At 43.9% G+C, this 27,927-nt stretch overlaps 1 protein-coding gene across 1 annotated transcript; it reads right to left on the reverse strand.

Annotated features, from left to right (window-relative positions):
* Positions 1-577: 577 nt before the first annotated feature.
* Positions 578-26,980, reverse strand: LOC131686251 (uncharacterized). The gene is made up of 3 exons (XM_058970518.1): positions 26,845-26,980; positions 1,721-1,978; positions 578-1,649 (listed from the first exon to the last, which is right to left on the reverse strand). Exons 2-3 carry the CDS (start codon positions 1,932-1,934, stop codon positions 1,237-1,239), a joined length of 627 nt encoding a protein of 208 aa, XP_058826501.1. The 5' UTR covers positions 1,935-1,978; positions 26,845-26,980; the 3' UTR covers positions 578-1,236.
* Between the last annotated feature and the right edge of the window lie 947 nt (positions 26,981-27,927).

A 27,927-nucleotide genomic window follows, 5' to 3' on the forward strand; every position in this document is an offset into this window, starting at 1 on the left:
TTCAAGAATACACGCGAATATGCAAATGGCAACACGGTTACAAAATTAAATTTGCACACACGAAGTCACATACACGTGACATACAAAAGCCCGCGCGATCAAACATGTTAACATACAAATGCTCGAGCCCTTCGCGATCGTGAAGTCCGCACATATCTGAACCGTAAACTCAATTTCACATTCAGCATCACGGCCCGACGCAATTGGTCTTAAGCAGGTTTTTAGTGGGTGACATTTCCCTTTCGTCCGCAATTGTAGTGAGTGGATTTTGACAGGGAGTCCTTCCAAGAACCCAGTCTGTAGAACTCCAGTAGAACAACACTCTCAAAAAATCTTTTTACCGGTAGTCTATTCTCGCCATTGTCGGCGTACGGGATTTTTTCGCTAATTTCGATCGGTTGGTGAATTTTAACTATGTCGAAAGAATTGATTATGCTGAAGAATCAACCGGTATTATGATAATGATAATTAATATTTATCAATCTACGTAGGATTCTTCCGGGAACAATATTCCTGCTTCGGCTACGGTTAAGCTGAGCTAGTCGATGACACAGCAATGAAACAGCCGTCCAGCAAATTCATTTACTTAAAATCTTTATTGTTCCTTTGTTATTTCCACATTAAACTTAACAAACAGTAAAAGTGTCGCATAGCAATTTTTAACTTATGTCATACCCTTGCTATTCGCCCTATCCTGTATCCGAGTTGTGTATGTGTTAGTAGTAAGTAATACTTTTCAATATAGTTAAATAATGTTACCTTTTAGTGAGAGCTAAATCCTACCCTCAAAATGAGAAAGTGTTAAAATTTTACCATTTGATTCAACTGTTAAATTCAACCGATGTATGTACTTCAAATTCGTGAAGACGATCGATCAATAGGTGCTAGTGAAGTAGAGATGTGCGACAATGTTGTTGGGGGGGGGTGTAAACGTTTAAATATATGTGATCAATTGTCCAAATGAATTCTATAGTTTAAAACTCGTTATTTGGTCATGAAAATTTGTTTTAAAGCATATTTTTCAACCGCTTCGGGTCAGTTCAATTAAGGGCAACATTTCCAAATTTTAGGCCACCAATTTAAGTATTCTCCTTTTTTTTCGAGTTCACGCTCTGCTTAATTTGAGTTGTGTGAGTATTGTGGTTCTTATCTCATAGAAAATTGTAGCCGTTGGTGCAACGCATTTCGCTTTTTTGTCTAATTTTGAGATCAATGGTGCTTAAGAAATTCCACCGCCTACTGCTGCAATTCATCCGGATCCAGCTGAATCGTCGTATGGTTGGAGTACAGGCCATAGTTACCACTCTGTTCGTAATCATCACCCCCATCGTCCTCGTCGGCCATCATGGCATCCGGCGATAGTCCGGTAGGTTGAGCTCCTCCCGGCACTATCGGGACCGCTTCGTGCAGAGAGAACTTTTCCTCCTCTCGGGAGGAGTGGCTTTCGGTCGATTGCTGATCCCGATGCCGATGATACTGCTGGATTAGTCGAGTCAGATTGGATGACTCGTTAATGGCAGCCGATTTGCGGGCTTTGATGGTTTTGCTGTGGATCAGATTCCGATAGAGATTGGTGTAGAATAGTTCCGCCGGTACTTCGCTCCTGTTCGCTAGCTGAACTGCGAGGTGATCCGGGATGACGATATTGTCTGGAAGATGGGAAAAAGAGAGATCGTTAGTAGGGATGTTTGTAAGGGTTGCCGTTTTTCGGTGTTCGGACCAACGGTTTGTGTTTTGGCGATCGCCTGGTTCGAACTGGGATCCCACAGAAAGATGTAGTACAGTGAGAGCATGATGGCTACCAGAGAGACGCACAGAACGTACGCGGCCACCGTCAGAATCCGGATCGCCTTCTGGTTCTGTTTGGCCTCGTACAGCCGATCTTTGGAGTCCTCGCCTGCCAGTTTGATTTTTTCCTCCGCAACGTAGCTCATGCTTTCCGGTGTCGCAGCCTACTCGGCAATCACATCGAAATCACCTGTTGGAGTCGGGTCGGGAGTAAGAAAAAATCAAATCGAATCTGAACGGTTTCGGGTCTAGGCAGGCGTTGCCTGATGGTCGATGAGTAGTGCGTGCGGTGGGTTTTCGTCTGAGGATTGGTAAAAAACCGTCAGAATCAACCTAAACGTTTTTGGAACTTTTTCGTGATAAGTTACATATATTTGAATAAATGTGCCTGTTCAGAGCTAATAACACCCCTAACCGGCTACCATTTTATTATTGCACCTTTTAAGCAAATATTCCAAACATTTCCCCTTAGTGTCAAAAATAGAAATCAGCTAGTCCACTCTTCCTCAAACCCTTCTCGAGAACTTTAATGTTCACTGTGTCTGACTGTTTCAGCAGATCATACTCCGATAAATCAGAATCGATTTTCACTTAACCAGCGAGCTACCCGTTCTAATCTAGTAATCCATGCTTTTCATGTTAGGAGGAAAAGTTTTTTCTATACAAGAGTAACATAAATCTAATTTCCCCACACAGGAAACGCGCAGTGGAAAACTTGACTAGACACGACGAGTGAATGAAACTAGGATATATAAGGTAGATGGTCCCTTATTGGGCTCAGGTCGGTGTTAATTCGTTCCTAAGAATCAAACTTGGTGTAAAAATGTATGAAATATTCAAGTTTGGAATACACGGAAATTCGAACATTTCATCCCATCACTTCAACTGCGCTATGTTCGTTATGCAGGCTAACCGAAGAGATTTAAATGAATTTGGGAACTGTTACCATAGCAAGGTAGCCGACGTCTGTCACGCCATGGTCTGCTTCCTTTGCTAATCCACAGCATTTCCCCGTTGAAAGCCCATTTTTCACCGGGGAGAGGGAACATGTGCTGTTTGGACTGAATTGTTTTCATGCTTCCTTTTCAGAGTACGTTTTACGACCCCACCTAACCGAGCTGTGCATTGGAATCCATCAGCAGACGGTTACTGATATTGGGGAAGTGGAACGAACAACCATTCGAATTGTAGTTTAGCGCTTATGACGAGTGCGACAAAAAAGGCGAAGCAGCAAAAATGTGGAAAACCTGGATTCTTAAATGTATTACAGTCGTGATACACTGGTTGGGCCACACCTCTGTTCAACTAACGAATTTGATTCGTTAGTTGAAACGACTGACAGATGTCAAAAACTTTCCAAAGGAGACGTTGGTAGTGTAATTGCATCTATTCACATCTCTAATAAAGGACGAACACGAAATTATTGCGACACATTCAACAGGGCATAACTTTTTTACCAACCAAATTTTGCACACTTTCTCATTGATGTGTATTGTTTACATGCTGTCAAACTCGAAGTCGTGTTTTTTGATTCAACGAAAATGGAGGTGAACCAACGCGAGTCGAGAGAATAAATTCTTTCCAAACACCTGGAATTTCCTGACCTGTCGCACCGGCAGTTGGGAAAAATGTTGAACATTCACCATTCAACCGTCTCCGGAGTGTTGAAGCGGTTCCAGGAGCGGTTGATGTTGAACCACGGCAAAGGAGATGGAAGAAAACCGGAACCGGAGAACAAAAAGACGGAGGGAAAGGTGAAGCGGATGATTAAAGCAAATCCCAACGTCTCAAGCCGTGATTTGGCTAAAAAGATCGGCATGTCGCAGAGCTACGTCCAGAATGCAAAGAAGAGAGCCGGACTACATACATACAAGGTACAGAACTTCCCAAACCGCGATGAGCGGCAACAATCGACGGCTAAAACTCGGGCACGGAAGCTCTACGAGAAGATGCTGACAAAATATGGCTGCTGTGTGATGGACGACGAAACGTATATAAAAGCCGTTTTTAAGCAAATTCCGGGGTTGGAGTTTTTCACCGGCAAGAGCAAGTTCTATGTGGACGGCAAATATAAGAAGAAGAAAATGTCGAAGTTCGCCTCCAAATATCTCATCTGGTAGGCCATCTGCTTATGCGGACTGAGGAGTGAGCCTTTCGTGACATAGGGCACAGTAAATTGCGAGATCTACAAATTTGAGTGCCTCGAGAAGCGCCTTTTGCCGTTCTCGCAGCAGCACGACGAAGCTCCGCTATTTTGGCCAGATTTGGCATCATGCCACTATTCTAAAAGTGTCCTGGAGTGGTATGAGGCCAATTCTGTCCATTTTGTTCCAAAGGACATGAACTATCCGGAGCTACGCCCGGTGGAGCAGTACTGGGCAATGATGAAGCGGGAACTTCGGAAAAGCAAGAAGACAGTCAAAGACTAGAAGGACATGTTAAGAAAATGGAAAAAAAACTGAGAAACTGGTACCGGATGACACTGTAAAGACTTTGATCGAGGGCATCAAACGAAAATGCGTTCAATTTTACACTCAAGGCTCATCGATTAACTTTTCTTTTGATTTTTGAAGTAAATACATGTATAAAACTACCCTAAAATTTTAGTTTGATTTTAAACATTATAAGAAAATTGGCATGACATTTTCGGTGTCGCAATAATTTCGTGTTCGCCCTTTAATTGGCAGATTGATTGTCAAAGTAAATTTGTCATAAGATCTTGACATTCAGATACTTTTTAGTTGGACAATGGTCCAACTAAAAAGCGGTCCAGTTAAAAAGTGTCCAACCACCGAATCACGACTGTATACAGAAATCGGAGCGTTACACCGTTCATTTGTAAGTAAGTTTGGAGCAAAACGGTTCCGCCATCTGTGAGAAAATTAAGTGAGATTATTTGAGACACATCCACCTGCCTCCGTCCAACTAACGAATGGAAGCGCTTATCGTGTCGCCAGCTGAAATGTGCACTAACAAACTGAGGACTATCGTGGAGGGTCTCTTCCCGAAGCACGACATAACCGCATTGTCCCCTACAAGCCCTGCACCGTACGTCCATGCAGACGGTGGAAATGCTGGTGACAGCGGTAAAAGGACGGAAAGCGAGGAAAACTCCCGATCTGGACCGTATCCCAAACGTGGTACTGAATACCGCGATCCTGGTATATCCAGACATGTTCAGGACAGTGCTAGAGAAATGCTTGGACGAAGCATGCTTCCCGGACAGACGAAAGATCCAGAAGCTAGTGTTGCTGCCAAAACCAAGGAAGCCACCAGTAGATCCAGCTTCGTATCGGTCTATATGCCTGCTAGATACTCTTGGTAAACTTCTGGAAAGAGTCATCATCAACAGGCTGACGAACTACGCTGAAAGTGAGAACGGGTTATCGCAGTGGCAGTTCGGATTCCGGAAAGGGATTTCAACGGTGGATGCAATCCGCACAGTCATCGCGAGCGCGGAGAAAGCATCGAAGCAAACCCGATCGACCTGATTAACGAACTCAACAGCTTGAGCTGGGCGTCTATCGTTCTGGCGCTGCACAGAACGCGGATTCCGTACTTCCAGAAGCGAGTGCTGGTGTACTAGACGAACATGGGGCAGAAGTTGATTAGGGTCACGGCGGAAGTACCTCAGGGTTCCTTACTAGGCCAACACTGGGGAATATGATGTTCAACGGATTGTCAACACGGGAACTGCACAGGGGAATTGAGATCGTCGGCTTTGCAGATGGCGTCGTTCTGACGATAACCGACGAGACTCTGGAGGAAGTGTAGATGTTGACGGCAGAGATGATATCCCTCGTTGAAACCTAGATGGCTGAGGTCAAGTTGCAGCTGGCTCACCACAAGATGGAGGCAGCGGTGGTCAGCAACTGTAAAAAATCCAGAGTTGATCAGTGTCGTGGCAAGGATCGTGCCGGACTTCGGAGGAGAGAGATGCAGCAAGAGACGCCTCCTGACGGGCGTCTCATCCTCAATACTGAAGTATGGTGTTCTGGTGTGGTCTGCTGCGCTGAACACAAAGCGGAACCGCCCAATGGCTGATCTCCATCTGCATAACTCTGGCTGAGACTGTGGAATGCTACCAGCGGAGGAGTACACGGAATGTAAGGAGAGTGGTGAGAGCAGACTCGCTGACTAGATGGCAGCAAGAGTGGGACAACGCGGAAAAAGGAAGGTGGTGGACCCACCGACTCTTCCCAAATGTGTCTGCATGGGTGCATAGAAAACATGGAGAACTTAACTTCAATCTGACGCGCAGGTTTTGTTTTGAACACGGCTTCTCCCGGAAGCTTCTCTATCTCTATTTGTCCGGTAGGTCTGAACGTACAAGAGACATCAGAATATGTGGTTTTCGAATGTCCTAGTTTCAAGAAAGTTCGACGGGATCCTCTTCGAGCTGCAGATGTATTGGCGAAGGGACCAACCAAGTAGGGCCGCCCACTGGAAAGCCGCCTAAAAACAATAAATCGGGTTCGGGAAAAACTTCTTCGCCGGGGAACTCTCCGTCAGTGTAATCTAGATCCATCGACTAGGATCAGATGAGCGACGTGAGACGAAGTACTGATTTCAGATCGTCGGGGCGTACCGGAAGCCATACTCCATCCAGAATAGCACAGATACTAGCACAAACGAAGTGCATGAAACCCAGTGACGAACGAAAAAGTAATCAGCGAGCCAGCAGCGACAACTAGGGACTGAGAGTCGTATATCCATAAGCCCAGCCCTTCCTCCGAAATAGTAGCAACTAGTGATTCCGGAAGAGGAGGATCGAGGCACAAGGAGAAGAGAAGCTCAAGTAAACCACTCAGGATTGTACTTGGCCGGGTCTTTTGGTGGGACGGCCTCGTGCCAACCGCACTTCTTGAGTGTTAGTTTATGGTGTCTATTTGCAGATGTTCTATAAAAACATACACTTATACTCCAACTCAATCGCACACACCCGCTCAGCCGTAGGAGGTTCACCTGTCAACCATCAGGCGGGTCCACTGGTCACGAATAGACGAGTAGTTCAGATTAGTTGCGAATACCCAAAAGAAGAAAACCCCCGATGAGCAGGGGGAGCTCGCTTAGAGTGTAATGGGGTTCGACAGTGGACTCTGACGGATCCCTGTAAAAAGCTACATAAATCCACAAGCAACTCTGTCAAGGCGATCGTCAGCCACTTGAAGCTCGCTAGCCCAAGCAGTACCAACCGGAACATGAGAATCGACGCCAGTAAGATCCTAATTCTGTCACGGGAAGCCAAGGAAGCAATGGGTGACGCAGTGGAAATGAGAGTCTTGCGCCCAGAGGCAACCATCTGGATGAAGTATCCTTGGAAGAAGAGCTAAGAGAAGTGCGAGTTTGGAGAAAAAAAAGTCGAACAAAGTTGATCAACGTAGGACGTACGTTAAACAAACTTTTCTACGAGGGAGTGCAAAGTTGATGCGAAAGTGAAAATTAATGCATTTTTTGGAATTTAATGCATATTTGTTATATATTCCTAGAGTGATCTGCCCCTAGCTCTGAAATGTTGTTGCATTTATTTTGCTCAGTTAACTTAATAAAATATAAGCCCTATGAACAGTAAAGAAACAAAACGAGATGCAGATGTCGCCACGCACGGCAACAACGAAGCAACCCTGCATCAATACGACTGTAGAAGCTGTCAATGCAACACACACAAGCGAACCCCTCGTCAACAAGGAAAAACGTTTTGACATATTCGCTCAGTTGAAAATAGCACCAGATAAAACCGATCACAGAAGAAGCAGCTTCTTGTCAGGAGTGGTCACGAGAAAACGAGATTAGTGCTGCGGAACATCCAAACGACCGAAAAAAAGCGGTGTGATTTGCTTTCGTACCTAGCAAAGGGGGTAAAGCACGCCAATCAGGATCGGTGACGGGTTACTCAAAAAACGGTCCGCAAAATATACGTGTGAAGCCATCGGGGTTGAATAACCGCTCGGATAGAAGGACATCACCACTTGTGGGAGCTATCCTCAAAGCGACGGATCGCCAGCGAAGCAATCAGTTGAAGTTCAGAAATAAGTACCGACAATCAACTATTTGTTCAGGTGGTAAGCTACTGGCAGTCAGCTCGAAACCGGAAAAATAAATTTGTGATTTATAATGTGCAGGCATAGAGGTGATCCACACACAACACCAGAACTTTGTGATCCCTGGACGCGAAAAAAAGCCTTCCAAAGGAAGTAAGTGGCGACAAGTTTTAGGACCTAATGAAATCTAAGCCCCATGTCGCCTCATGGCATTTCCTTGTAGATCTAGAATGTCACATTCAAGCGGTAAGCGGCTTCGGTCAGCGGCATTCGAAGGAAAAATGTGGTGGAAACGTATCGATCCTATCGAAGTTTGAGCTCTGTGCATTTGCAGCTTCGACGACGCTAACATATCGGACTACCTACGGAGGTCAAGTTTCTTGCCGGGGTAGGACAACATAGTAATACTGGAGGAAGTTTGCTCGAGGTGCAAGAAATTGTTCGATTCGACCAAAGTCAGTAGCACTGATCGAGATTGTAGATGGTGGAAACGCCTCCATAATGGGGTGTCAATGGCGGAATATGTCACCACGAAAGAGCGACGCAGCGGACATGGCTATGAAGGAATCCTCACAACACGCAACGGTTGAAACTAAGCAAAACACCGAAGAGTTACCCCAATATTCGGTCGATGGAAAGAGTGAAGGGTGCGCAGGGGGAGTATGAGAACTCAAAGAAAAAGAAGGGCGAGCTGCGGTCCATCGGCGATTAGAGAAACATAGGACAGGACCGTGGCTGGTTTGTGAAGAAACAGAAAAAACGGCGGCAGAAGAAAAAACTCAAGTCTCTTCGGGAGTGGTACAAAAGCGATGCACTGGTCGTCGAAGCGAACGATAAGACATCGTACACGGCTCTTCTCAAGATTGTGAGAGAGGGCTCGGAGTTAAAGGAGTTGGAAGAGAACGACGTTAAAAAGAGGTGCACTCACAAAGGCAAGATGATGTTCTGAACTGAAGAAGGATCCGCGACCTCGTTGCTAAATCCTTGGACAGTGAAGCGAACTTGAGAACACTGTCACAGGAAGCCGTCGAGCAGTGCAATATGTAACCCAATAGGGTAACAATTTAGCACTGGGTAGAAAAATACCTAAGCTTGATTAACAATTATTGTTAAGTGTAAGGAAATATTCTGTTAGAAACACCTACGCCGCCCTGTTAATAAGGGTCAGCCGGGTAGGTAAAATTAAGAACGTATGTAATAGAACAGCTAGCGGCCGGTCATTGGGTCACCAGTGAACCAAAAGCTAAGCTCCACCAGAAAACGCCCGTTGAGTAGGAAACGTCCACCACCAGGGACTAGATTGCATAAATGGCTCACAAAAACAAGCATTGGTATCGGGATAAATCCACTACCGAGGAATTCACAGTAGGGTAGATTATAATTGGCTCACGAAGCAGACCGGTTCCGAGAGAAATTCCTCCGCCGAGGAACTCCCAGTCGGAATAGAGTAGTTTCACCGTCGGATAGTATCCGAGTAGATCTCGATAAAGCTGGGAGCTGACTCACGGAAACAGAAGCTAAATCGCTCAGCAAATTATGGGCTAAACGGTTCACTATGTCGAGAGCTAAAAGGCAACGTAATAGATGAAGACGAACAGCAAGAGAAGAGTCGAGGGCTAAATGAGTCAAAGATCGATCCATTTCATGGATCAAGTTTGGTTCCGAGATAGCTGCTGAAAACTCGTGAGCAAAAGAAAGAGGTGCGACGAAATCACAACGAGAATTGGATAAAACGCTGCAGCGCTGACAGTTACGCTATTGTACTCTCTCAGTAGGGAAGGGTGACCTTCCTGAAATGGTGAGTAGGCTAATGTCGCAGTTGCCTCCGAGCCGGTAACACTCGGCAGTACTCCGGGTACGTTCGAAATACATCACAAAAGCAAGTGAATACTTCCGATTTACGCCGGCCAAAAGTGTTTCAATTCGGTAACCATCTCGGCAGCTAGAAGCAACAAAAGCAGCAGTGCTGTGCGCTGGTTGACAGTATCAAACTTGTCGAGGGTATTAGCAGCTGAAAAATGGTGGACGAACGACTTCGTCAATAATAACTAGGATATCAAGACACTGGTTTGAAAGATCCAAGGAATCCTTGGATTGACCGTCAACGAATGGAAACCCCTGGAAATAACCGAAATGGAGTCGTGCCGGCCAAGTAGCGCTTCGAAATAATGCAAACACCACGCCAAAATTGATGGAAATTTACAAAGCGAAAGATGAACACCAGTGGATGGAGACCGTGTCCGAGGAACACAAAGAGGCTCCCGGCACCGTGGGCGTGGCAAGCTCAGCAAACGAAGCAGCCACTAACATGGGTAAACACCCAGTGAGAACTTCTTAGCAGCACAAAATGGAAAGCGAACAAAAAGTATAGAACCTAAAAGCGTATTAAACGACGAAATAAGGGTGAAGAACTCACAGTCAAAGCTGACGATGACTACAAGGTACTCCGGGCAATGCATACGACCCAGGCACTCAAGAGGCTGGGCGTTAAGAAAATCAGACGCCCCGGGGAGATGATCTTGGAACTTAAAAAGATCCGATGTCCAACAACTCTGCTTACAAAAAGTTTACCGAGAAAGCCATGGGTGACGCGGTGGAAATGAGAGTCACGCCCGGAGGCAACCATCTGGATGAAGTATCCTTGGAAGAAGAGCTAAGAGAAGTTCTGAAAGAGAAGTGCGAGATTGGAGAAGGGCAGAAGGCGATCCGTATGAGAAAGGGACATTTCGGCACGCAAGTGACTTCGGTTAGGTTTCCAGTCGAAGCAGCAAACAAGGCACTAAAATCGGGAAGATCAAAGTAGGCTAGTCGGTTCACTGTCCATTGAGAGTCTCTCAGCAAGCGGAAGTGTACTTCAAGTGTCAAAAGTTCGACCATCTTGTTAGAAACTGCAGTGGACCTAACAGGAGCAAATTATGCAGAAGGCTCGGAGAAGAACGCCACAAGGCCAAAGACTGCTGACAGGAAAAGAGATGCTTTGACAATCTACCGGAGTCTAAGTGTGATGTAGCTATCAGCTCGGAGCCATGCCGTATCACGACCGGCGATGGAAACTGAATATCATAACGTCAAATCAGCGCCTTTTTGGACTACGGGAAGATATCCATTTCAGGAAGCGGTTTATTGCGTAGATATAGACTTTGCTAACGTCAAAATTAAGGGAGTTTTCTTCTGCACCTCTGCCTCCACGATGGACGATCGATAAATTCACAGAAATGCTCGACGGACTAGACAGAAGGGCTTACCAATCGGATACCAGTTGCTATAGCCATCGATTTCCATTCTTGGGTAGAATGGGGCACCAACCAAAAGGGAAGCAGTCTACTTGAGGTCTTTACAAAGCTGAGCGTAGATGGTGCTAACGATGGTACCGCCGGGAAGGTCAAGAATCAGCAGCCCCGTGCTGGCAGGAAGTTTGAACTGGAGAGTGTGCGAGGAGTACCCCCACGGTGACCATCAAGCGATCCGGTACACTATTGAAAGCAATAGGCAGTTGGCAGTGCTCGACAAAAGAGTTTTCGTCGTAGCGTTGAGGTTTGAGTAGTACCTATTGTTGACCTAAGTGCAAGTTGCCGCCGAGCTCGGAACCCACAACGGCGCTGAAAGGGCAGCTGCCTGCCTAGAGGAACTTTGCTGTGACACCAGGTATGATCCGGAGAGAGACGCCTATAGCAGTACCATGGCGAAGATAAGAGGCCCGGAGGTACCGCCGGATAGGTGTCCGGAGAAGATGAGAGTCATCGTAGAAGCGTTATTTCCACAGCATGAACCGATGGCTTTGCTGCCCACACCGTACGAGGATCAGGATGGCAACGAAGTAAAGACTCGAATAAACGACGAGCAGCTGATAGCGGTTACAAAATCCTTAAGAATCAAGGAGGCCCTCGGACCAAACCGTACATGGCTCTAAAACAGCAATCTTAACGAACCTGGAATGTTTAGTACTGCTTTGCAAAAGCGTATCGACGATGGTAACTTCCTCGACATCTGGAAGCTATGAAAGTTGGTGTTCTGACCGAAGCCAGGTAAACCCCCTGGAGCTCCTTTTACTTACATACCGATGTGCCTGTTGAATACAGTCGGAAAGGTGCTTGAAAGAGTAATCCTTAACCGGAAAGGTAGATCGGTCGTGGAAGCTATGAAGGCTGCGCAGAAGCAAAAGAGAAGAGGAAACCTTTACTTCAGAGTGGTGTAAATGCCTTCAGCAGTGCTAATTGGGCTGCAAACACCGATTCGCTGCACAGATTGAGAGTTCCCGAGTAGTTCTGCAGGATCTGAGAAGCTATTTTCAGAACCGGACACTGACAACGGAATAAGAAGTGTAACCGTAACAGCGGGCCTTCCACAAGTTTCTATACTCGGTCCGACCCTTTGAAATATTATGCATGACGGAGTGTTGAAGCTGCGCCTCTCCAGGCGCGTAACGGTTCTTGGTTTTGCGAACAACGTGGTGCTTCTAGTGATCGGCGAATCAATAGGGGAAGTAGACATACTCGCAGACAACTGCGAGAGATGATAGACAATCGGCTCAACTTCAATCGACATATCAACTACACATGCAGGAGGGCTGTAAAAGTGATCTTGGGTCATGCCCAAAAATTCGGCGATCAGCTGCAGTAAAAAGCGGCAACTGGCGAGCGCCTCCACGTCGATACGCAGAATCTGCATGGGGGACGGCACTGCAGACGAAGAGCAACAAGTCTCGGCTGAACAGTACGTTCATGCTGATGGTCATGCGGGTGTCTAGCGCGTTTCGAACTATCTCGTCGGAGGCAGTCTACGTGATAGCTGGAACGATTCCCATAAACCTTCCACTCGAAGAAGATAGCGAGTGTTATAGGGATCGAGGTACGAGAGGAGTTCGTAGACGAGCCCGAGCTGATACCTTAAGCAAGTGGGAACATCATTGGAATAACGCTATAAATGGATCCATCGACTAATTCCACGCTTGTCGATGTGGGTGGACAGAGCGCACGGAGAAGTGAACTTCCACGTGACGCAGCTCTTGTCTGGTCATGGCTGTTTCAAGAAGTATCTGAACAGATTCGGCCGTGTAGTGATGCAGAGGAAATCCTTGAGCACGTGTCTTTGAATGTCCGCGATTCGAACACGAGCAAAACGAAATGAAGTGACACGGTGAACAGAACAGTCGTTCAGATAATGTCTGCGTTGCAACGATTATGGCAAGAGGAGCAACGACTAGCAGCGTAGTTGTACAGGGCATTGGATCGTCGCCACACTTCAACCAAAATCGTCGGACCGACCTTGACACTCGACAAGTCAGTCTACTGAAGAGAGAGGAAGGAACCCATCGGGCGTGACCGGGTAGGCTAGATTCACCGCTGGGGGCTAGACTGAGCCTCACGTATCGCCGGCGTATCTAAAACCCGGAAGTCATCCTCCACCCGGAATCGTAGGACTGACCTGGACACCCAACCGACCAGCATCAAGTTAACGATTACGGGAGAACTTTCGACGTCAGGAAATTCGTCCGTCTGAATAGGCTACGTCCACCTCCGTGGCTGGTTCGAGTAGATCGTTAAGTAGCACCGTCACGTCACCCTCTACCTAGAATCGCTAGACGGACCTCGGTGTTTGCCTGGATAGCATCAGTTTCAGAAGAAGTCGGGAAACGCTTCGTCGAAGTAGGAAAGATACACCATCATGGACTATTCCGAGTAGTTCGTAGCGAATCTCCGGCTCGATTTATCGTGACAGCAATGAACTGGAATCAATCCACCACCTGGAATAACCGGATCGACCTCGGCACTCTATAGGACAACATCGAAGCAAGAATAACGCGTTCGTCAACAGTTTTGAGAGACATTATCTCGTCGGGGCACTCGCCACTGTGTACTCCATGGTTAGGGACTACGCCGAGTAGCACCTACCGCGACATACCACCAGTTTGGGGACGTTGAGACAGCAGTAAACCGAAAGCCACCCTCCAACCGGAATCGCTGGTTAAAAGGGCAGCGTATTAGTATGTATGACTCGCTAGACCTAAAGCGAAGTGCATGGCACCCCACCGCTGAGTTTCGCCGGGAAACTCTCCGTTGGCGTAAGCTAGATTCACCGCTGGGGACTAGACTGAGTAGATCGTGACGAGACACCAGCAGTCACGAGTCATCGGGGCGCCAGCGAACTAGACGCCTTGCTCCACTGGAATCATCGGAACGATCTTGGCACCTGGCTGGCTGGCTCGGTTTCGGGAGAACTCTCGACTAGGTCCATCGGTATGGACTAGACCGAGAAGTTCGCGAAGAAGTTGGGAACTGAATGGCTGAACGAGGAGGTGGTGCTACATGGCACTTGACAACGAGCTGAAGGACCCAAGAACTTGTGGTGCTGAATGACACAAGGAAGCCAAAGGGCTCAGTAAATTGGACAATCTGTAGTTATCCGCTCAGATAGTCCTCGTAATGGAAGAGCACTAATTTTAGATCCACAATTAGCTTTCGTACTGTCATACAAAAATGGCATACTTTGCATGGATGGTAGAAAACTGACGGTGCTCTAATCCGATTGAAGGAAATAACCCCGAAGTAATGTCGTAAGGTAGCACTCAGAAAGAATCAGGTTCAGCGGTAAGAGTAAGTGTTTTAGCGAGTGGCAGTCCGTTCTCTGAGTACAGGGTGTTACATTTTTCTGCTCTACAACAACACACACTCACATGTATAACGCACGTTAACCCAACCTGTGTGCCAACCGACACGTCGGAATCGATGCCAGTGACAGACTGATCATTGCGAACGTCAAAGGCAGGACATGGATCACAAATTGTACGAAGACTTCGGGCTAACAGTCGCACTGTTCTGCTCTCTGAATACGAAAGGGTGACACCGACTTGAAGCGGTGAGTCAGCCAACGGTGCGATTGCCTTCGTCCCGGTAAAACCCGTGCAGGCCTCTAGGTACGCTTGAAGTTCGTCAACATACCGGTGCGGTTGTCGGACTCTAGACTGCTTGCACAGGTACCTATAGTATTGAATACTTTACGCTGACGTCACAAATGAACTGAGTGTTCATTTTTGACAGTTCGCTTGTACTGTTTACATGGACTTTCTTTTCAAAAAAATTCTTTACGATTTGCTTCGAGCGAATCTAGTCATCCACAAATTTTTCTAAGTCCATGTAAACAGTACAAGCGAACTGTCAAGAAAAGTGAGGTTAACTGTGTCAACCTAAGAACCTAATTAAGTACAGATACTTTATACACAGACCAGCGAAGTGTCAAAAATTGCAGCCAAACGAGTATGAGAGATTTGGAAGGGGTAGTACAGGAGTAATCCCATACAAAGGTTGTGGGGATCTTCCGTGATGCCAGTTTACATTCATGGTTGCTAGTTTTACCGTTTTTGTTTCCGCGTCTATATATTTAGTAAGAAAATTAATAAACACATTTGAAAACAATTAAAAATTCATCAGGTTTAGGAATTTAAATAATATACTCTTCGATTCAAAAGCGCTCTAATGTGTGCAATAAAATGTTTCTTTTTTAATTGGTAACCCTATTACAATAAACCATGCAATCAACAATACTTCTTCCACCATAAAGCCTGGCGCCACGCGATGCAGTCGCCAGGAGAAAGCAAACCCAAGAAAGGATATCCGGAATTAGGCCAAAAGCAGCAAATTCACCTGATACACTCCTTGTCCACCAATTAACCTGCATGACCTACCCCTTCCCGCACACTTTTCTCTATAATGTCTGAAGGCTGTTGTGTACTTTTAGGAAGTTTTTTGTTCTCTATACGCGCCTAGCGTCGAGGAAAGCGGAAGAGAAACAGAAAGCGTTTCTGTTTTGTTTCGACTCCATCAGCTAAAGAAATTGTTGAGATGTCATTCTCTGAAGGACCCTTTATGTTCACGGCCTACTAGGATGTGACTGTGAGTGGTGTCCCGTGATTTATTATTTGAGAACTGTAAAACTTTCTCGTAAACAGACGGTGCTTCGCATGATGAGGGAAAATAGGTGGTGTTCAACCCATTTGCATCCTATTTCTATTATCATTTAAAATATTTTTTTAACGCATGGGCATAAATAGTATGGTGAAAGTTAAGTTAATTGTATTGTGCGACTGTTTGAGTTTAGTGTCTAACCAGTGCTAATTTGAGTACTGATTTAGATACATCGTCTAACTTAGCCCCAAGTTGGTGCTAGTTAGACGATGTGAATTCGAATTCGAAAATCAAAAATCAATTCGGAGTTATTTCGAAGCAAAAAGAAAATCGAAAGTAGGCCGACTAATTAAGGAAATAGTACAGCTCCCTAGCTAATAGCCAGGACACAGTCACTAAAGAAAAGGAAAAGGTTTCAAATAATAGTACACCTTGCTGCTACAGAAGCCACCAGGCGATGATGGCATGGAAAGAGGACGAGTTCATGGACAAAGTAGGTTAAGAAGACGTTTTTCCGCTCCAACAAGCTCTTGTCCGATTAGCTCTTCCATTTATCACTCGGGGTAGATCTGAGCTCGAGATTTCTATCGCACGCTTTGCGGACGCTAAATACGAGTAGGAGGATTACGGAGATATCTCATCATCGTAAAAAATGAATTACGATTGCATTTCAAGCAGTCATTTTTACAACTTTCCCCCCGACACTGTTTTGATTAATCCAACACACTTGAAAGCATTTGCTGTGTCGATCTGCTTGTCCGTCCGTACGCATACACTACACCGACCATCGATGACCGATTTATGGATGCTTTCCTTTTTCTGCCTTGTCCAGATTGCTACTCCGCTTCAAAGACGGCTTTCCGCTGCTCTCGGGCAGCGAACAGTTTCCACTTAAAACCAATAAATCTACTTCGTATTTGTCCGAGGAACACAATAAATTGTGCATTAGTCTATTTTTTTCCCGACACTTTCCACTCTACACGTTTATTTATTTTCCGGGAGAAAACGCGAACCTAATTCCGAAGTGCACTCTTGAGAAGTGCGTGTCAGATCAGAGGAAAAACATAACCAGCCACCACTGGCAGCAAATATCGGGAATTTTCCGCGCCTGCTTTGGTACGGTAATTCGAACAAAAAGAAAGTCTGTTAAAATTAGCTAAAGTACTTTGTACGTATGATTTCCCGCAATAAAACACCACCAACAAACCGAATCGAATGAAAAGTTTTCGCTCACTGAAATGTGTGTGGAAAATTCACACTCCAAAAAGAGGGATTATTTCTCCTGATCTAGCAGCAGCGGGTGTAGTCAACGAAAGGGTAAGGTGATGGGGGGCAAGTGGAACGTTTGTAAAGTTTGATCTAGTTTTGTATTCAGGATTTTGACTAACATTTAAATTGTACTATCGTATATTTCAACAAACTTATAATTCATCAATCAATTCCATTTTAATTATAGTTTCTTTTGCCCCAGTTAACCTACTACTAATCCCTCTTCCCATAACATTCTCTCGCTCTGGCTCTTTGAAGCGATTATTTTCGCAGAATTTTTCCCCAAAGAATACGTGCAGCTGTTTCCGATCAAAGTAGCCGATTTTATCGTTAATCAATAAAACAAATATTACAAACACCATTAAACGGGTGTGATTCTGAATTCCTCATTTAATTGTTTTATTTTCCATGAAAAATAACCAATTCTGCAATGCCAAAACAAACTCGAGAAGCGGGTTGGTAGATACTTGTTTTGATTGAGAGAGCGTTGACAGACAGCGACGTGAACGCATGCGCTTTGAGTAGAGCAACTCGGAATGGAACTCTCCAACTGCAACATCCGATTGATTACGCTTTGTTCATCAGCTGTAAGGTAAACAACCTCAGTTCTTCATACGAGAAACAAAAAAAGGGAAAAGTTTAGTCAGCTGAAGTAGCTACTACGTATGGAACTGTCGCAGCTTTCGACCTTCAGGAAGAATAGTGGTTGCGGTAGCACGAACGGCCTAATTAGTGGGGTGTTCGTCTGTTTGATGGGAACGCAAGGTTGTTTGCGAATTTTTTCAGGAATAGGAGTAAATTATCCATAAATTAGTCGGCTATCTCGGACAGAACCATGAATATGGAACTCCCAAGAGACTATCAGTTTTTATCCCATGCTTCCTTTTTCCACCATTATTCGTTGTTTGCTGGTCAAACGCGCTGCACGTGGATTGTTCGTGAAGACGTTACGGTGTAGAGAAGTCATCTGAAACGGGCTGCATTTTTCTGGTCGTGAATTGGTCCTCAAATCACAAGAGAAAACTTCCACTCTGGCTACAGTGGATTAATTAATTTGTTCCGTACCGTAATGCATGAAAATAGATGGATCGGAATGGCTTGCGACTGCACATTAGAGTGACAGGAAAAAAAATGACCCCTATCGGCCCACCCCTGATTCGATTCCTAGTCCCACCAGGAGTACTTGCACCAAATTTGAAGCAAATCAGACAAGTCTAGCTACCGGACCAACGTGCCTGAAGTTTGTATGGGATTTTTTGACCATTTACATGGAGAAAACCCACTAACTCGCATTTTTGCCGCTAGGTGGCACTGTATGTATCGCATTTTCACTGTAAGTGAAAATAAGAAAGACAATTTAATTGTCTACAACTTTGCCGAAGACTGCTAGTAAATTCGGCTTTGTTAAAAGAAATTATTAAATTTTTAGTGAAGTGATGTCTGAGTCAGTTTTGCATGGGGCCTAGCAGTGCATGATTGTGTATCAGTACTCGATTTGCGCGAACTAAACATTTTTGTGAAATAACCGTAAGATTTAGCTCTATGATATATTCAGAAGAATTGTAGTAAATAATATGAGCCATGTTTTGGATACAACGTTTTAGTTCCACATTTCACCACGTAGAGGGCGCCAACACTAACTTTTCAACGGAAAGAGATAGAAATTAGGTGTCTTCCACAAAGTTGTAGAACAGATATTTTCCAATAATTCTTTCGAACATCTTGAAAGTCTATCTCTATTCTATGAAAAGTTAGTGTTGGCGCCCTCTATGAGGTCATAGTTGGAACTAAAATTTTTCAACCAAAACATAACTCGTATTATGTCTTATAATTCTTCTGAACATACTATTGGGCTAAACCTATCGATTATTTCACAAAAATGCATAGTTTGTGGGAATCGATTAAAGATACACAACCATGCACTGCTAGGCCCCATGCAAAACTGACTCAGACATCACTTCACTAAAAGTTTAATAACTTCTTTTAACAAATCCGGATTCAATAGCAGTCTTCGTCAAAGTTGTAGACAATTAAATTATCTTCCTTATTCTCACTTACAGTGATAATACGATACATGCACTGTCACCTAGTGGCAAAAATGCGAGTTAGTGGGTTTTTTTTCCATGTAAATTGTCGAAAAATCCCATACAAACTTCAGGCACGTTGGTCCGGTAGCTAGACTTGTCCGATTTGCTTCAAATTTGGTGCAAGTACTCCTGGTGGGACTAGGAATTGAATCAGGGGTGGGCCGATTGCGTTTTCAAAAAATCATTATTTTTCTGGGCAGTCTGCTGCCCATGCAATGGTTTTCCTATTATTCAAAGCTTCTTTGAGGGCTAATATATTCTATAAATTTGATAAAGAGTTCATTTTTATATTTCCTGTAACCGACGAAATTGTCTATACAATCGTGATTCGCTGGTTGGACACTTTTTAACTGGACCGCTTTTTAGTTGGACCTCCGCTAGTTGGACCATTGTCCAACTAAAAAGCATCTGAATGTCAAAATCTTGTGTCAAATTTACATTGACAATCAATCTGACATTTATTAGAGATGTGAATAGATGCAATTACACTACTAACGTCTCTTTTGGAGAGTTTTTGACATCTGTCAGTCGGTCCAACTAACGAATCAAATTAGTTGGACAGAGATGTGGCCCAACCAGCGAATCACGACTGTACTGCCCGACGTTTCGACCACTGGTTTTAGCCTTTTTCAAGGGAAATATCTTATCACTATTTCCTTTGAAAAAGGCCAAAACCTGTGGCCGAAACGTCGAGCAGTATACAACAGCCGTTCTTATTTTCTGGACCGTGAAAGCCGAAAATCCACTAAGAATCCAGCCGGTCGTTTTCTACTTTCCCAAGTAGAATTTAACTCTTTGATGTAATATTCGTTCCGGACAACGATGATGATTACTGCTGATAGCTGCTTAATACCTTAATAATATGTATATAAAATATTGTTAAAACCTGGAGAAGAACGATTCCAAAAAAATCACTGGACACCAACACACGGGAAAGTTGTTAATTATTAGTCCTAGAGATGCGCATCCCTTCAGTATAATTGGGTACATCTAGTGCCGCCGATGTTGATAACTTTACCTTGTTTATGACAGCTAAAATTGATTACATCACGAGGTACATCCTGAAGGAATCTACCTGAGTTGAATTAGCTAAACCTTTTTTCAACACACTCGAGAAGTGTTTCGCTGTACACGTTTGCCGTATGTTGAGTACAGGCATTCCGTCCAGTGAGGCAGTACTCTCCAGAGCTCAGAAAAATTGACATCCCCGTATGAGCTTGAAAGAGGATCTAAATTGAGCTCATGCCAGCCGCGCTGAATAGAATTTTTCGTTTATGTACCTCGTGGTTCACTCGTTCGCTACAGTGCACTCATTCAGATAGTTTCGGTTTCAATAGCAAACTGAATTTTGTTTCTACGCTGGCTATGAGAGGGTTTATCGAGCACTATGCACTAAACATAGACTACGCAGTTCAATTATGCTAGAAAATGTAAAATATACCACCTTCTGCCTTCAATTTGTTCACATATAGCAAATGAATGCTTTAGCTGGTGAATGAATTTATATTTCCTCTGCAACCAAGCATTCGATTCTGCGTCAGCTTGGAAGTGGAAGATTCTTCAGTCATCTTGGAAGTGAATAAATGAAGAAGGCGTTGAAACTGAATGTTGGTGTCGGTAAATTCAAGCAGAAATAGGCAACTTGAATTTTCGCACCACTGCTACTCGCTCTCGAAAAAGTTGATTCAGAGGGGTCTGGGAAAGAATATCCGCATAATCATCAAACATCAAACAGTAGATAAACCGCGTCGGGTTGAATGGAAGTTGTAATGTTTTATGTGCTTCTGAATAACTTCTACATCACTTGCGGAATCGGAGGGACTACATACTACATCCACAAAGATATTAGTGTTTCGACCACGAATATTTACCCGGAGGTGTTCAAGATTGAGAGAGTCAGTTTTATGTTTGGGCGACAGTCGGGTAAAGACTGCAATAAACACACCACCACCATGTTTTCCCTGTACTTTTGGAATCGCGATCGTCACGGTAAACCGGGTGTCTTGAGCCGAATAATTCGAGCGAGTTGATTTAATCATTTAGCAATGCTTCGGTTACAACAATAACATCTAGATCGACATCTCAAGCAGCGACGAACAGTTAAATCAATTTTTGTACGTTCTGATTGTGGATTTCAAGACGTCACTGCAATTTGCCAGAATACTTATTTTGCTAAACAATTTTTTCTACGAAATTATACGCAGTGATGTCGTCAGTGAAACCAGCATCTTTTACTCTGGGTTTTAGAACTTTCTGAACGTCAGCGTTGTACTTCTCCGACAGATTTTCCCTGTACTGAACAGTCTAAGAGCTGATTCACGGAAATTACATTCAACCGTTGCTTCTTCAATGAGTCAGAAAAGTACTCTTTTTAAGACCCAAGGAAACTGGATCAAGCTTACCTTGGATGCCCTGCTTTGTAACAGTGTCGCGACTTGGTGCTCGATTGATCTAATGAAGGTCGTTTGCTCTAGCTTGGCAATTGCATTGGACTGACTTGGGTGTGTTTCTGCGAAGTTGCATAGGGTCTTATTGTCAGCGTTGTCACTGCTAGGTGGAACAGACAGAAATCTACGTTTGCACTTCCATGGAGTCGCAATCATTAAATTTCTACTGTTTGTGCACAAGAAGATCATCTGCAGGCATGATGGGACCGTTCCTCTTTCTAGTTGATGCGTAGTAAACCTCACTAGCTTGGATGAGTTCAGCATATGAGCGAACATTTACAATTTCAGAGGTGAATGACCCTAAGGTTAAAACCTCTATAACCAAAATAAAAAAAATCGTCGGGGTAAACATTCACCGACGATAGTTTTCTAAACTGGAAAAAATCCACCAGTTGCTACTTGATTCCGTTTTCCAATTTGCGCATTCACTCAACAACTTGTGTGCCAACTCATGTTGTGCCTTCTGTAGTTCCGCGATCGCTTTCTGTAAGTCCCCACACATTTTCTAGCACATCGTAAAAACCGGACTGATTTTTAGAACCATCGTAACACATATACCGTAGCACCGGCGGTGTTCCGATCAATTTTCATACTGGATATGATCCGCCGCCGAAATTGGCATTCACAAGGCATCACGCACTGCACGAGACACTAGTCATATCTAGTTGTCGGTCTTTTCCCGGATCAATAAAGTAAAAGCAAACAACTGATCATTGGTCGGCTGACTGCTAACTACCCGTTCGTAACTCAGACAACACGGGTTCGAGCAAATAAGGTACGTGTTGTACTGAATGACAAACAATACTGCTTGCTGTGTGCGTTTTACGCGGGACTATAGGGTCTACGTACCAGCCAATTCAGTGGAAATCGATGGGACCGCCGAGCCTTGGTTCAGGGGGTTGGATTCATTCGCGTAATGTCCTGGCTTTCATCCAACCACTCCGCGTTGGATGCGCATTTGTGACGTATTGGGCTTGCAGAGAGTCTGATAGCCTAACCACTTTTAAAGGCTTCCTTGCGGGTCCAAAGAAAACCACCCCTGAACCAGGTTCTTGACGTCTTGGTAGCCAGCCTGAAGCTCTATTTGATGTCGCGCTGATCTTCAGGCTACCTGAAAGTTGCAAGATTTGTTTAGGTTGTTTGTTTTTACCATCACAGATAAAAGATCGTTTGACCTGAAACACATATATCACGGTGGAAAAATGTACAGTGGAACGGAACAAATGAAGGCAACCAATTTAACAATGATACACATCCTAGGAAACGAAACGAACCTGGCCGGCACGACTCATATGCACAGTATTAACCAACAGTTCGCGATCTCGCTTCTGCTGCACCAGCATCACTTACACCTATGGACAGTAAAATCCTTCCAGTAAAAACGTTCCCCTTCCGTGGCTTAGGTCAAATGAGAGATGGATCAACAGTGCTGCCAGCAGTAGCAGCAACAACAATGATCTTACTGACTGAATTCGGTTAGGAAAAATCCTTTTACATCAAGCGATGACATTTGTATGACGTTTATGAGTGTGGAAATGATGTCTGTGTTAGAGAAAGTCTTGTACAAGTTTCTGAAAGTTGTATTTGTTTTGCCTATTTTTTACAAAATTACGGATTTTTCAATAGTGTACAGTTAAAATGCCACAATGAAGTAGCGATTGCTACTGCTTTTAAAGTTGGACTTTTCTAAATCGTTAGCAATCTCATAGTTAAACTCCAATAATAAGTTCGCACCATCAATCTAATGCATTCGTGCCTTTCAAATAAACGAACTGATTTAAAATCAAATTCACTAAGTCCTACGATTTGCGAAGAAACAAACGTCAACTGTGTCAGATTCGCTTAACGTTGTAAGGGACCCACGACACTCCGTGCGCGACTGGCATATTTCAGTCCTTCCATCCATTCAGTCCTGGGTACGGAGAAACACCTTGACTTGAGGAGTCAGTCAGTCGCCTTTTACGACAGGGGCAGGGGGAGCAGGATCCATTCCTGGCTGAGATACTTCAACCCGGATGCCGGATGCCACACGGTATCTAGGCTGATTTTGTCGGGAGAAAGATAATAGTGAATCACCGCCTAAGTTGCCCTAAATGAGTCCATGCATCACATTATCGTCAAAGGACAACATAGTTTGGTAAGAAAACGAATCTAACGAATGTTACGTCTCCAATCTAGACGAGCATTTGGAGAAAAAGGTAACGCTTTTGTACGAATTGGGGATATTCCATCTTCCTCTTTCGACACCTCCTCAGGAGCTCCCCAAGGAAGTCACTTGGGATCGCTGTTATTTATTTTATTTGTTAACGACCGATTATATTTTCTGAGTTGTTATATGCCAATGATTTCGATTTTTTTCGCTGCATAAAATCTCTCAATTTTAGTCAGACATTGATACGCTTACTGCTTGGAGGATATCAACGGCATGGAAGCTAACGTAGGCACAAGTACAATTTTTTTACCTTAACAGATCTCAGAATCTATAAAAACTGCCATTTTCAAAACGCCTGATCTCGTTCGTCTCTCTTCCCACGAGGATCGTGGCAGACTCATTCATCACTGAAGAACTGCTGCGCAACAACTTGTGAATCTCTACATAATTACAAATGCCATCGACTGTCCTTAACTGCCGGGAAAACTACGATTTTATGCCCGCTGAGAAAGACTTTTTCAACTATTAATCCATTACACTCTATACAAACGAAACAATCCACTGGATGCATGTTGCCGATCGTTTAACGAAGCTCATGGCAAAATTTATTTTATTGTGTCTAACAGTGTGTTTAGATTTAGAATTACTATACAAGTGCTGTACGGTGTAACTTATGGAAGACTAAGAAATAAATAAAATTCGCAGCCGATACTTAGTGCACAGGACAACCCAAATAAGTATTAAATAATTGCACGATATTGGCTATATATTTCTACTAATCTTGCATCAAAACTGCATTTTAGCATTTACAATGCCATCAAGCTCTATATTAGCATCGTAAATACGTAGCCGAAATGTAGCATAGTCGTCAACTCTATTACACTGTTATAACGCATACATGTATTAAGGATCTTGAAAGCAGGTATGCTTTATGTATGCATTTAGTGCTGTTATAGAGCTCAACTAAAACCGATATAATGTAAATCTAATGTAGCAGGATTATTCATTATGCTTTTGCTCTTGAGGCTTATATTCGGCATATTTCATTGCATTCCACCATATGCAATATAGCGTAGGCAACAAAAGCAGCGCACTTGCCGTGACGGAAGAAGCAAGGTGCCTATGTTCGAGACTGTCGTAAAGCAGTTCTCATATCGTGTGAGAACCGAACTCCGTTAAGGTTAAAATGCTCATTACAATGTGTTAACAGCAACAGTTAATTAGAACAAGAAAAATAAGAAAGCGTTACAAAAACATTGCAGATATATATTGTGCCTTTTCTGGCACTATATTAGCAGTATATAATAATACAGGGCTTAATGGCCCTTTAAGACTGCCCTATGTGCGTATATTAAGCATATATTTGGCATCGTTATAATGCTTATTAGTTACTTGGCCAAGTCAGTGCCATTTTTAAAGTATGAACATATGCCTGCAGCCCACCGCAATTTTCTCCAAGTAGACTCGCAAATATTGACAAAAACTAGTTAAGCAAACGTTCGTACAAAACTTGTCAAACTGTTCGTACCGATTTGTGTCCCGTGGATAACGTCGGTTGAGAAAAGTGAGTAACGTTCCGTTCATAACAGAGCAAAGTAAACCCATAACAACCCGAAAGGAATTTACTTCCAACCGATGTCACAGGGCACATTCCTCAAACTGTTTTCTTCCGTGAACCGCAGAAAATTATTACGCAACGAAAGGACAATCCCATTATACGCGAGAATGGTTCGAACTAATATAGGGGACACCTTTTGGTCGCCGCAGTAATGGTTACGGGTACGGCGGCATGGGAATTATACAAGTCACCACAACCAACGAAGCGGAAAGGATATTAATAACTGTTATGCTTTGATCACTGGTTCGACTTAGAATGAAAATATGTGTATACATAATAGGTCGTGGTCGCAAAATGCAATAAGACACCGAGCGGGTGACTAAGCGTGTAGCGGAGGGTTCTGCGAATTATAGAATAGCGTTTGGCATTTTGTGCGGGTCAGTGAGGCTGAACTTCGGGAGCTTCTAAGGATCCATAGAGGTATGTGGGCTTTTGAGATTTTGGACCCCTACCTCAGTTCAGCTAACGAATTTGATTCTTTGTAAGGTATACTCCCAACATGAAAAAACATTAAACCAATTTGGCCATAATGGGCACAACTCCTAACTTGGATAACGTTGAAATTTTGTGTTTCGAATTCATCTCATCAGTAACTAGCATCAACTTGGGACCATTCAGACAATTAATTCTATTCGCTAATTTAGAACGTCTGACTGACGATGTAGTTCATTACAGGCACAGATATTTTCATTTTGTATCAGTTCTGTACTGCCGTTCTTCGCATAATTGTCCCATGTATATAGGGAATCTCATAGATCATGCATACACTGTCGGAGATTCTATTCCCCCCATTTAAACAGTTCTGCCGAGCTGTCAAAACTGAACACTCGAATTCAATTGTGTCGTGACCGTAAGGTATTCAATAACATATCCAAAACCCATGAGACAATAATAAAAGTCACAAAGCCGTTTGCTTTGTTTCATCGAATCGCACTGGAGGTGTTTTCTTGACGACTTTTTCCGGGGAGAATTTTTAAGTAATTTCTCTACCGAAGGAGAACTAAACTGGAAGTTTTTAGCTGCTTTTTACATTATAATAAGTTCTCGATAAACATTTGATTATGGTTTAAAAGCCAACTGTCAAAATTCTCTTTGAAGCAAATTCCGGATAAACCGTTACTTTCCAATCACAGATTTTGGTAGTAAACAAAACGGAAAAGCTTTCTCTTTCATTAACCGGTGTGAACTGTGCTCAACCAGTAACAGTTTGTCCGGAATTTCCTTTCAAAGAGAATTTTGACAACTAGCTTTTAAGCCGTAATCATTTAAAAAGAATTTAATTTTTACTGGTTGTATAGTTCTTTTTAAACAACCAGTGAATCCTCGTTAGGTCGGACTACGACGTAACGATTTTCGCGAACAATTTACAAGTTATTTGTTCTCATAATCTTATTTTTACGATCTGTCCCATTCGTGATTCACACAGCCTACCTCGTTCAAAACACCGACAAAAACAACCACGCGTTCCCATCGATTGAACCCAATCGAAGGAGATCGCTTAGTCTCCATATTCAAACAACTAAACCAGTTTTGCAACTCACCTTAATTCTAATCGCTCCTAAACCTAAAGATGCTAACCACACTCCGACACCATTCAATCACTATTGCTCGGATCACAGTCCCCGATCAGCCGGGCCGGTTTGTGGTGGTGTCCTCCACCAGGAAGTTCCGGTTTGGGCGTCCAAAAGAAGATATAGTAAGCGGAGAGACCCAGTGCGGCAAAGGACACCGTAAACAGATAGACGAGCACCACCAGCACACGCACGATCGTCGGGGTAGATTTCTTCGTTTGTGCCCCGGGTGGACCACCTTCGCCACTCTCCGCATCCTGAGCGTACAGTGGCTTATTGGTACTTTTATCACCTTCCATGATGCTGTGAGGAGGGCCGATTCCGATTTTTTGTTGTTGTAGAGTTCTGCTCCGTTCGGTTGTTACTGTTAGACTGAACCGCCGGTTGGCAGGGAATTTGAATTACTATATGCTCTCTTGCTCGATTCTGTTCCTGTTTTTTTTTCTGATGCGGTGAATGAATCGTATACTGACTGACTGACTGACCGCGCGTCATAATGCATGCCGAATGCATAACAGGATTTGAACAAAAAAAACCGAACACACAAATGAAGAAGAAAATGGATCGAACGGGGTCTTATTCAGCGAGGCAGGCCATGACACTGATCGCTCCGTCATTATTGTGCCCCGTTCGGTAATCGAAGCGAATTAGGAACGGCCGATTTACACCTTCACCCGGGTAGGTGGCTGGGAAAACAGGGTTACTATATACGTTACTACGGTATCGGCAAGGTGAATAAGGTGTACGGCTTACGTTGTTATACCACACAGACATATATACAGCAAAGAACAGCCGCCGTGAGAAATGGTGATTAGCGGACTCATTGCACATTACAATACCACAGGCTGAATGTTGTTTTTTTTGTCTGACGTTTTCACTCAATCCGAACCATTATTTTTGTGCTTATCGAGCTGGGATTGATTGAGGTGGTTTTGTACTTAATTGCTTTCAATTCAATGACTGACGATCGCTTCGGAACTGGATTAGCGTCTGTTTGTATAGCAATCGGAGGACGCAATTTGATTTTTTGCCCGATTAGTTACTGCAATGGAA

This window comes from Topomyia yanbarensis, chromosome 1, assembly GCF_030247195.1.
Source record: "Topomyia yanbarensis strain Yona2022 chromosome 1, ASM3024719v1, whole genome shotgun sequence".
Lineage (NCBI taxonomy): Eukaryota > Metazoa > Arthropoda > Insecta > Diptera > Culicidae > Topomyia > Topomyia yanbarensis.

What these genes read in the sequence shown, in the direction of transcription:
- LOC131686251 (XM_058970518.1), bottom strand. Translation starts at nt 1,934, where the DNA reads ATGAGCTACGTTGCGGAGGAAAAAATCAAACTGGCAGGCGAGGACTCC. An exon ending in CGCCAAAACACAAACCGTTG is followed by an intron (nt 1,650 to 1,720) that starts GTCCGAACACCG and finishes CCCATCTTCCAG; the next exon opens with ACAATATCGTCATCCCGGAT.